We start from the raw sequence: 10953 nt of genomic DNA on the forward strand, positions 1-10953 counted from the left end.
CTGGAGGCACCTGTGGGAGGAGGGGCTGGGCCTGCCAGGTGAGAGCAGGAGGGGAGTACCGTGAGTGGTGCGTGGGTCAGGGTAGCCGGCAGGTGTGGGGAGTGGGAGCAGATCTCTTGAGTGTTCCCTCAGGAGCCCAGTTCTTTGCCTTCATCAGCTGCTTTTGTTCCTTCACCTTCTCTTCATTAACTTGAGCAGAAGGCTTGGGTCAGCTTTCAGGTTAGTTGTTGGCTGGTGTTTTCCCTGGGGGAGAGCTGGGAGATTGGCTATAATCACTCCCATTAGCACTTGGCCGCTCCCCAGTCTGCTTCTTAACCTGGACTGTCTCAATCCTGATGCCTGCTGGGTCTGCTGTGATGCTCACACCTGAGTGCAGGCTGCATCCGCTGTTTCTTCCCCACCCTGCCCCATGTGGAGGGGCCTTGGCACCAGCTGCCATAGTGGAATCTCTCACACTGAAGTCTGTGAAGACCAGCTCCAAGAACCACTGTCCTAATGAGAGTGGCTTTGCTCCCTGGCACTTCCCAAAGTGCAAAGCTGTGGGGGACAGAACTCTGGATGTGGCCTCAGGAATCCAGCCCAGAAAACCATCATTAGTGGCCTGTACCATGAGTAATTGTTCCTTGGGACGTTAAGACAAGAGCTAAGAGGAATTAGGATACACCAGCTGCCTTTAACTGAGTACATACTCTGTGCCAGGCACTAGGCTAAAACCTTTGAATTCATGACCTCTCTTAATATAACAGCCTGTTAAGGTAGATGTTGGTCCCTTTTTACAGTTGGATAACAGGCTCAGAGAGGGGAAATAACCAAGCTAAGTGTTAGAGCTGAGGCCACCGACCCCAGAGCTCACGTACTGTCTGGCATGACGATTGGACATAGAACTTTTGAAAGGCTGTGTGTGACAGAGGCAGATGGAAAAGTGAAGGCTGTGGTTCTAAATCGCACATTTACCATGGCTTAGTTGTACAGACTGGAGAAAACAAGTTTGGCTCAAACTGACCCTTATTCAAGAAGCAGATTTAGGGGCAAGGCCTGGGCTTTACTGTTTCCTCCTCCCTGGCACTGCAGGGTGTCATCTAGGAAGGGAGCCCCAGTGGCAATGAAATCAAGGCAGGGAACTTGGAGCCTGAAGTATGTGGGGAAGGAGGAAGGGGCCGACAAGCTTCCTGCCTTGCCAGGATGTTTGCATTATACATGAGCCTCGGATTTTTTTTTTAAGCCCCAAATGCTCTAGTCATTTCTTCTCCCCTAAATCTGTAAAGCCAGAGCTCTACCTGCTGCCTTTCTGAGTTGCTGGTGGATATCTAGCCCCAGTCATGGAATAAATCCTAGGGGCTGAGTCAGAAAGAGCTCTGAACTGGTAGCTGCAGGCCCACTGTGCCTTCTGTTCACAGTGGCTGGTTGTTAACATTCCCCGTCACTGTCTTTGAGCTTTTGTTTTTTATCAAGGTACCCATACCTCTAAAGATGCCTTTATTTTACTCTCTGCTATGTACATCTTTATTAGTTGCAATTACCACTTTAAAGACCTCTGAGAATACCAAAAGCCCCACTTGGCTGGGGCCACATAAGTAATTCCTTTACCTACCCTCTCTCCCCCAGCAGTTATATTCAAAGAACTGATCCATTCACTGGAAATTGGAACCTCTCTGAAGGTCTATCACTGAACTCAGTGCAGGGGCACATGAATATGTAGAAATACATGACTGGGCTGGTCCTTTTAAATTGTATAGCCTGACGCCTTCATTAGTTTTTAAGTGCCTGAAGGAGAGGCAGGATGCCCCAGCCAGCGGGCACTGGACAGAGCCAAGGGGCCAGAGCTGCCTTTCTGCCTGCAAAAGTGTGCTGACCAGGAGGAGAGGCCTGAACCTGTCGTCTGTGTCTGGTGCTCAGGCGCATGGTCTGCGCTGAGACCAAGGCCATCCAGTTGCTAACGCTTCAGCAGTTCAGCTAGTGGGATCTCTGAACGACTTTCCTAGGAATCCTATGCTCGGGTTAGTCCTCCCAGCGCCACCACCGACCCCCCCCCCCACCCCGCCCCTTCCCGATTCCCAGCCCCTCCCTCCTCCCCTCCTCTCTTCCTCTAGGCCCACCACAGCGCTCCCCACCCCAACTCTTGTGTCTCAGCAACCCCTTCCCCCTTTTCTTCCTGCTGATCCAGCGAGCCAGGCTTTCTCCTTCTCTGGTCTCTCCTCCTCCTCTCCCCCTTGAATCCAGTCCTGGTTTCCCCGCCACCAGCCTCCCTTTTCTCTCCGGCTGGGCTCGCTCCCCGCCCCCGCCCCCGCCCCCGCCGCGCCCGTTGTCGCCGCGGAGGGTTCAGCTCCTCGCCTTCCCCGCTCCCAGCCACCCGGGGCTTGGCTCGCCCAGTCCGGTGGCTCCAGTCCGGATCTCGCTGCTGCCCGACTCGGGTACGAGTCCCAGCCGCTCCGGAGGAGGCGGCGGCTGGCCCCGGCTCCCCTCGGCCGCCTAGCCAGCCCAGGGTTGGCGGGGAGGGAGCAGCTGGGCAGCCCCCCGGAGCCCCTTGGAGGACAATGCACCCAGCGCTCGGCAACCCCCGCTCGGTCTCGTCCTCGTCCGGCTCCTTCCCGCCGCCCCCCGCCGCCGCCCGGCTGCAGCCCCTTTTCCTCCGGGGGGGTTCCTTCCGCGACCGGAGAGGCTCGGGCGACAGCAGCACCAGCACCAGCACCAGCCGGGGGGGAGGCGGCGGCAGACGCGGCGGGGGCGGCGGCGGCGGCGGCGGCTCCCGCTCCCCCAGCAGCAGCACCGGCGCCGAGCGAGAGGACGACGACGAGAGCATCAGCATCAGCAAGCCGCTGGTGCCAGCCACCGCCGCCGGGCTCCCGGGACCCCCGGCTCAGGGGGGCGCCCCAGCCGCCGACCCCGCGCCCGCCGCCTTCTCCTCCTCGGCCGCCACCTCCTCCTCCACCTCCACGCCCACCTCCTCCTGCAGCATGACAGCCGCGGACTTTGGCGGGGGCGCGGCGGCCGGGGCCGTCGGGGGCCCCGGGGGCCGCTCGGCTGGGGGCGCGGGCGGCACCGGGACAGGCAGCGGCACCTCCTGCTGCTCGTGTTGCTGCTGCTGCGGTCGCCCGACCCGGTCGGGCCGTAGGAGTCGACGCCGCGGCTGCGCCCCCAGCCCGGGGTGCCGCTGGGGCTACCAGGCGCTGTCCGTGGTGCTGCTGCTGGCGCAGGGCGGTCTGCTGGACCTGTACCTCATCGCCGTCACCGACCTGTACTGGTGCTCCTGGATCGCCACTGACCTGGTGGTGGTGGCGGGCTGGGCCATTTTCTTCGCCAAGAACAGCCGGGGCCGTCGGGGCGGCATGGCGAGCGGCGCGCACAACCACCACCAGCACCACCACCACGCCGCGCCGCCCCTGCACCTGCCCGCCTCCTCCGCAGCCTCCGCCGGGGCTGCGGCAGGGGCCAAGGCGCGCAGCGGCCGCGGGGGCGCCGGTGGCCCGGGGGGCGGCCCGGGGGCTGTCGGGTCAGCGGGCGAGTTCGCCTTTGCCTACCTGGCCTGGCTCATCTACTCCATCGCCTTCACGCCCAAGGTGGTGCTCATCCTGGGCACGTCCATCCTGGACCTCATAGAGCTGCGCGCGCCCTTCGGCACCACGGGCTTCCGCATCACCATGGCGCTGTCCGTGCCCTTGCTCTACAGCCTGGTGCGGGCCATCAGCGAGGCTGGCGCCCCCCCTGGCTCGGCGGGACCCCTACTCTTGCAGCCCCAGCAGCACCGAGCCGCCGGCTGCTTCCTGGGCACGTGTCTGGACCTGCTCGACAGCTTCACCTTGGTGGAGCTGATGCTGGAAGGCCGCGTGCCGCTACCCGCGCACCTGCGCTACCTGCTCATCGCCGTCTACTTCCTCACCCTCTCCTCGCCGGTGCTCTGGCTTTACGAGCTCAACGCCGCAGCGGCAGCTTCGTCCTGGGGCCAGGCTTCAGGGCCGGGCAGCTGTAGCCGCCTTCTGCGACTGCTGGGTGGCTGCCTGGTGGACGTGCCCTTGTTGGCGCTGCGCTGCCTCCTGGTGGTGAGCTACCAGCAGCCCCTCTCCATCTTCATGCTCAAGAACCTCTTCTTCCTAGGCTGCCGCGGCCTGGAAGCCCTAGAGGGCTGTTGGGACCGGGGGAGTCGGGCCTCCCCCAGTCGGGGGAGAGGGGGCTATGGCGCTCCGCCCTCTGCCCCACCGCCGCCACCGCCACCACCACCACCACCTCAGGGAGTCTCTCAGCTGGGCCACTGCATCTCGGAGAATGAGGGAGGAGCCCATGGCTATGTCAATACCCTGGCAGTGGCCTCCCAGAATTGAGGAGGGATAAAGGAGAGGGGCTTACTTTGGGCTTGAGAGACCCCAGCCCCTTATCCTCTGACCTTCTCTCACCCAGATTTGATCAGGCTCCATTTGGAAAAGGTAACTGTCAATAGGGCTAAGGGCCAGTGTGTCCTTCTGCACCCTGTGAGTCAAGACTGCTTGGAGGGAGACCAGCCGCTAATGATGAAGGAGGAAGGTCCACTTACTCGATTCTCCCTTCTCCATATCCTACTCTAATCTAGCCTCCAGGGGGCTGGATACCTCTGCTTCTTGCTTTTCCCACTGCCATCCTAATTCCTGTCCATTGTGGGGGAGCATGGAGTAAAGGTGGTGCCCAGGCAGGGGGTGCTGGGCCTTAAGCCTTCCCTCTTGCTTGGAAGTGCCAGCTTCTTATAGGCTGTGGTTAGTGGTCACTGTCCCATGCCTTGAAACTGACCCGGAATCCACTGTTCCCCTGATGTGTCTATTGGATTTTTCCCCCCAGATAGTAGATGCAAAGTCTGTGTTTGTCTCTGTGTGTATAGTGTTGTTTTCTTGTGTCCACACTGTGACCCCTTGCAGTCAGTAGATCTGGGAGGCCCTGCCCTCCCCACCACACATATGACCACTCTCCTCATTGCTACCTGAATTTGTGGCCCTGAAATCCCAGAAAGAGCTGGGCTCCTGGGAGTTGCCCAGTTGCTCTCCTCCAAGGGAGAAGCTCACCCAGGACCTTCCTCAATTCTACTCCTCTCTTCTCAGCTTGGGGAGGAGAGGGTCCCTACTCTAAGGACCAAACCACACCCTTTCTTGGGTGAGTGAGCATTTCTACCTCCGTGCTTTCAACTTTTGTAGCATCATGTGCTGATGCTGCTTGCAAAAAATAAAGGCAAAATACTCAGAAGTCGCATTCAACATGGCCACTGGATCCAGCTGGGGTTTGGTGCCAGTCTTATTACAGGGTCTGTGGAGTATCAGCCATTGGCTTGCTCTCCCTGTCTCCTTCCCTTTGCACCTGGAACTCTTATCCTTCCTGAGGTTTGTTGCTGACTGGGTCAGATCTTGGCTCAGAACAAAAGCTTTGGTGGGGTTCCTGGATAGATGTGAAGTTGGGGCTCCCATCGGCTCAAGGAAATCCAATTCCCCATCTGTCCTTCCTCTAGGAAGCCTGGTGTGTATCAGAAAATGTGGTGATGACCTTCGTCCTCGGCTCTGGTTAAGAGAATTTCTACGGAGAAGGCAGGCTGCATAGAGAGGCTGGGCAAATCTTACCTCCACCCTGCCTTCCTCCCTAGTATTCTTGCTGAGGTTGATGATGAGGGACACCCAGGGGTTGCCCACTTATACTCTCTATGTGGGACCTCACTTTTGGAATCTTTGAGGCAGGATAAGTGTTTTTAGGGGAGGTAAGAGTGCAGGAGGGTAGCTGGCAGCAAGGCCAGGAAATACTCATTTTCTTCCACCCCAAAATAAAATGGGGTGGTGCTATAAGAATTTTTGTTTTCCCCTCCCCAACTTCTTATGCTTGAGAAGTCTTGTGTGGTTTAATGAATCCTGGACAAAAGACTAGAAGTCACGGACTGTAGTTTTGATTCTGTCACTCACTAGCTTTGAGTGACATGTCACTTGCTTTCTGAGCCTCAGTTTTTCACTTGGGGCCCTTCTCTCTCAACTTCTTGGAAGTTTGTTGACAGAAGACATCTGTCCATGTAGACAGAGACAGAGAGGCTGATGGCTTGAGCAGAGTTCTGAGCCTCCCCTACTGTCACAGTGGGGGACGATGGAGGAAAAATGTTTACACTCAATGTATTATCTGTGTTCCCAGCCCCTCACCCTACCAGGTCCAATATTAGCTAGTTGGATTTTACAACGAATCTTTTTTTTTTCTGCCTTCTCCCCCTCCCCCCTCTTACCCCAATCCTCTCCCTTTAAATTCTCTGTGCTTGAAGTTCTGGGCCCAGACCCTGGGTGGGCCCCCATGGCTGCTCCCTGGGTCCCCATATCCTCTCTCCAGCTTTGCTCTCTCTGCTACCTAATCTCAGTGACTGTGAAAGGGCTCTGTGTCTGAGCCATGGCCAGCCCCTGGCTGGCCCCTGCCCCACCCCTCTCTCCTGTTTGGATGGTGGTCTCCTGCTGAATGACTGTAAAATCTGAGTGCTGTTGAGTTTTCTGTGGGAGGCTGTGATAGGTTCCAATGAGCTACCACTTCCCGAGATATGACAAGAGATTTATGGCACCTGGGCCAATTCTGGCAGAGGCCAAGCCTGCTCAGGCTCTGTCTGCTGCCCGCCCCCCCCACCGCCCCTCACCCCTGGACATTCTCTTTCAAACATCTGGTGCAAGCACTTTGTGCTCAGGGGTCAACCCCTTCCTTCTGGTGTTTCTTTCTTGAGTCCTTTTACTTTCTTTCCTTGCCCCACGCTCAACAAGAAAAAACCCCTAAAGTTTCATTTTTCTTGCTTTCTAGGGGCATCTTTAGTGGGGGGTCAAACTGGAGATGTTTCCCGTGGGTCTAAATAAAGATAAGGTGCACTGTCTCCTGAGGCTTGTGCTGGCAGTATAGTTCACAGAAAAGTACTCTGGATTCAGAATTCAGACTGTCTGCCTCTAACATTTGTGCAAGTAAGGCATGCTCTTGATCTGAGCCTCTGACTCCATATCTGTTTTAAAAGGGGGTTGGACTAGACCCTCTGTAAAAGCTGTTCTGCTATAATGGGCCCTGGTTCTGGTTCTATGTGTCCTTGTGGAGGAGAGCTGGCTGGTAGAGCCTGGAAGAAGGGAAGCGGCAGCTCACTAGCATTTATCACGTTTTTTCCCCCTTTCTCTTTTTAAAAATAAAACCAGCCTCTGTTCTGAAAATAAAAAAAAAAAAAAAGCCTTGAGACTTGTGACAAGCTTCCTGTGTGGTTTGTTTAAGATCTTCCCTGTCCTGGTTTCCTTACTAAATTCTTAAATGTCACTGTGACATTTGTCATCATTTTATAGGCTTATGTTAACATCGTGGGTACACCTTGGCTATTTCCTTCTGGGCGGTTGGCATGCTATTCAGAGAGGCAGTGTGGTTTTGGCCTTGACCTGGGGGGTGTCTAGCCAGGCTTTCTGTAGGCAGAGCTAACTCAGGTGGGCGCTTGGCCTGAGAGAGATTTCCCCAGCCATTTGGGGCTTTCACTCCCATTTCTTTCTAAGAATAACTTGCCAAAAGAAAGATTGAGAAACTTATGTTTAAGTACTCTGTCCTCCTCTATTACTCTTCCCTCAGCCAAAGGCATGAATTATGTACGAATGAGAAGAATAAGGCCTTTAAAAAACAAACAAACAAACACAAAGGGGACTGTGAAGTCTAAGACAGAACATTGAGTCTGCACAAAAATAATAGATTTTTTTTTAGCATAGATATAGCCACTCTGTGTTGTTACCCTATGATGCTTCTGGCCATTCCAAAGGCTACACAGTGGTTGGACCCAGAGGGTGAAAGAGGCAAAATCAGAGCATGGGAACGGCCTGGCCCTCGGCTTGCTCTCTGTTCTACTAGCTGAGGCTGTGGGCATTTACCTCACCTCCCAGAAGGTTTTCATCAACAGGAGCAATATTATCTCACAAAGCTGTGGTAATAATTAAATGAGGTGGCATATGCAAAAATGGTCCTTTTCCTCAAGATATTTATAATCATAATGGGGGACAAAATTTACATATAAAATAATGACAAAAACATAAGATCATGTTTTCATTTGTTCCTAAATCTAGATGTAAAATAAGATGATTAATTTGACTAAGCATGTTATAAATATTTACACATTTCTCATAGGCAAGCTAGCTCTTACCCATTTGGTCAACTGGAACATATATGAAAACATCTTTGTGAAAATGAGAAATGGCATATGAATGGGCAGTATATTCAGAGTGGGCAGGGCTGAGGTCTCACTCAGGCCTTGCCTGAGGGGTTGAGTCTGATCCTGAAGTTCCGGCCCTCTGGAAGAACTTGGGAACATGCCCTGTGCTCGCCTGAGTCAGGCCCTTGCACAGCAGCCCATTTCATCTTCACAGCCATCTCCAAGGGAGCCTTATCTCTATTTTCCTGAGGCCCAGAAAGATAAAGTAGCTTGCTGAATACCACACTAGAGTCAGGAAGGCAATCCAGATCAGGGGCCCCTGGGTGGCTCAGTCAGTTAAGCGTCTGACTTCAGCTCATGATCTCTCGGTTTGTGGGTTCGAGCCCTGCATCAGGCTCTGGGCTGACTGCTCAGAGCCTGGAGCCTGCTTCACATTCTGTGTGTCTCTCTCTTGCCCCTCCCCTGCTTGTGCTCTCTCTCTCTCAAATAAACATTAAAAAAAAAAAAAAAAAAAAGAGAAGGGAATCTAAATTTGAACCCAGGTCTGTCTGCTTTCCAGATATTCACTACCCCAGGCAGCCTACAGACTTAGCTGTCAATTAAGTTCAACTTTCCCTTATTAAAGCTTCAGAATGGTCTGGCTCAGAAGCAGGGGCTGGTTTTCATATTCTGTGTGAGTCCTAAGAGAGAGGCATTGAGCAAAAGTCCACTAGTGGGACACCCATGTCAGGGTGCAGGCAAAAGTAGGGGGCCAGCCACCTGTGCCTCATTCCTTTCTGCTCTCTCTCCTCTTCTCAGGTCACTATTGTATCTATCTTCTTCCTCTCTAATCAGAAAGGAAGAATCCAGTAAACAGCCTAAGGGACTACTCTTCCGAGGAAAGGAATCTAGGAACTGGGGTGTCGGGAGTGGGGGCATGTTGAACAAGAACTCTTGGTATCCTTCAAGTCACGAGAGAGGGGACTCCATGTTCCTCTAACAGACAAGGCTGGCTCACCTGTCTTAACCAACCTAAATGGACAGGATGTGAATGTGGACCGAGTGCCAAGATCTGGGGGAGGCAGCAGGGCATGGGGAGCTGGAGGGGAGACCAAAAGCAAGAAGATGGACCTTGAAGCCATTTAGGAGTGATGTGGGAGGCCATGAGTGGGCACCCCAACTTCGCAGCCTGTACCCACGGGCTGGGGGCAGTTGCTTTATTTTATATTCTCTCATAATAAAGAATATTGGATATTACTTTTGTAATCTGAAAAAGCAAACACTATAGTGAGAAAGCCATAGCAACAGAAGAGAAGCTAGATAAACAGTGAGGTTCCTAAACTGCTCTGACCCAAATCAGGTCAGAGTGCTTGCTCCTTGCTAAGAGGCGATGAGACCTAAGGGAGCCTCTGGACTCCTCACAAGAGCAGCAGTGGGTAGGGGTAGCAACACCTGGATGGTGTGATGGCTACCATGTACTGAGTACTGCCATGTACTGATTTCTCCTGTGTACTAAGTACTACCACATACTGAGTACTACCGTGTACTGAGTACTATCATGTACTACTGAGTGCTCCTGTGTGCAGGACACACCCAAGTGATTCACATGCACGTTCCAGCCACTCCTCACAAGACCTCTATGAGGTAGGAGCCCCTGCTGCACATCCTGCAGCCTGAGACCTAAGGAGGATTACTTGGTAAGCCACATGGCTGGCAAGCAGCAGAGCCAGGGTTCCAGACTTGGGTTAACCTTGGGCTAACCAGCCCTTGGGTTGCCTCTTTTTAAAGAACCTCTCAGGCGCCTGGGTGGCTCAGTGAGTTAAGCATCTGATTTGCGCTCAGGTCATGATCTTATGGTTCAGGAGTTCGAGTCTTGCATCGGGTGAGCACGAGCCCTGCTTCAGGTGAGCCCTGCTTCTCTCTCTCTCTGCTCCTCACTCACTTGTGCCACCCCCCCCTTAAAAAAAAATTCTCTCTCCCTCTCTCTGCCCTTCCCCTGTTCTCTGTAAATAACTTAAAAAAAAAAAATCTCTTTCCAGATCCCTGGCTTGAGACCCACAGCTGGAGCTGGAATACCAGCTCTGCTTTAATCTAAGCTCACGCATACTTGGGCCCTTACTTTCTTGCACAGCCTGAAGCAGCCTGTGTCTTGTGGCCCTTAACTGACAGGTCTTTTCAGGAAATGCTGGGGCAGAATGGCACCTGGCACTGCCCTTGTGTATTTGGGACGGGAGCGCACCAACTGCAAAGCTAAAGGACACAGGATTAAAACTTTCCACTGCATTGTAAGTGCATCTTCCTCTCCCTTATGCCTTATTTAATATTCAAAGATAAGCAGAAAATCAGTAAAATCCATCATAGCCTGCCATGCAGAGATCCCAGCTCAAACTGCTGAATGGATGTTTAAGTGACTAACAACTCCCTGAAAGCCTGGACACCTCTGAGGTCCTTCCTAAGCAGAAAAGAAAAACTGGTTTTGGAAGCTGAGTTGGAAAGCACTGTATTGAACAATGTCTACATCACCATTTAGTCATCCCTACTGACTCTTTTTTTTTTTTTTTTTTTTAAACTAGGAACAAGACAGCAGGCAAGTCCACTTGGAAGTTGGAAGCTGGCCTGGTGCAAGCATGCAGACTTGGGCCGGATACCAGTCACAGCTACTCCACTGCAGGCTTCTGTCGTATATTGACTGTGGGTCCTCCCACCCACTTGAGCCACTTTTGCACTCTATTTAGGAGAGGGCCTGAGTGGTAGGAAAGTCACAGCTTGGAGGACATCTGTTCTTGGAATGGTGTTTCTGGGTGAAGTAGGATTTTATTAGCCATGTTCCAGAATAGTATGAAAAG

At 53.4% G+C, this 10953-nt stretch overlaps 1 protein-coding gene across 1 annotated transcript; it reads left to right on the top strand.

Moving 5' to 3' along the window:
• Positions 1–416: 416 nt before the first annotated feature.
• Positions 417–8692, top strand: TMEM121B (transmembrane protein 121B). The gene has a single exon (XM_027073902.2). The coding sequence runs from the start codon at positions 2535–2537 to the stop codon at positions 4314–4316; it is 1782 nt and encodes a 593-aa protein (XP_026929703.1). The 5' UTR covers positions 417–2534; the 3' UTR covers positions 4317–8692.
• Positions 8693–10953: the final 2261 nt, after the last annotated feature.

The sequence above is a fragment of the Acinonyx jubatus genome, chromosome B4 (genome assembly GCF_027475565.1).
Source record: "Acinonyx jubatus isolate Ajub_Pintada_27869175 chromosome B4, VMU_Ajub_asm_v1.0, whole genome shotgun sequence".
In the NCBI taxonomy this organism is placed as follows: domain Eukaryota; kingdom Metazoa; phylum Chordata; class Mammalia; order Carnivora; family Felidae; genus Acinonyx; species Acinonyx jubatus.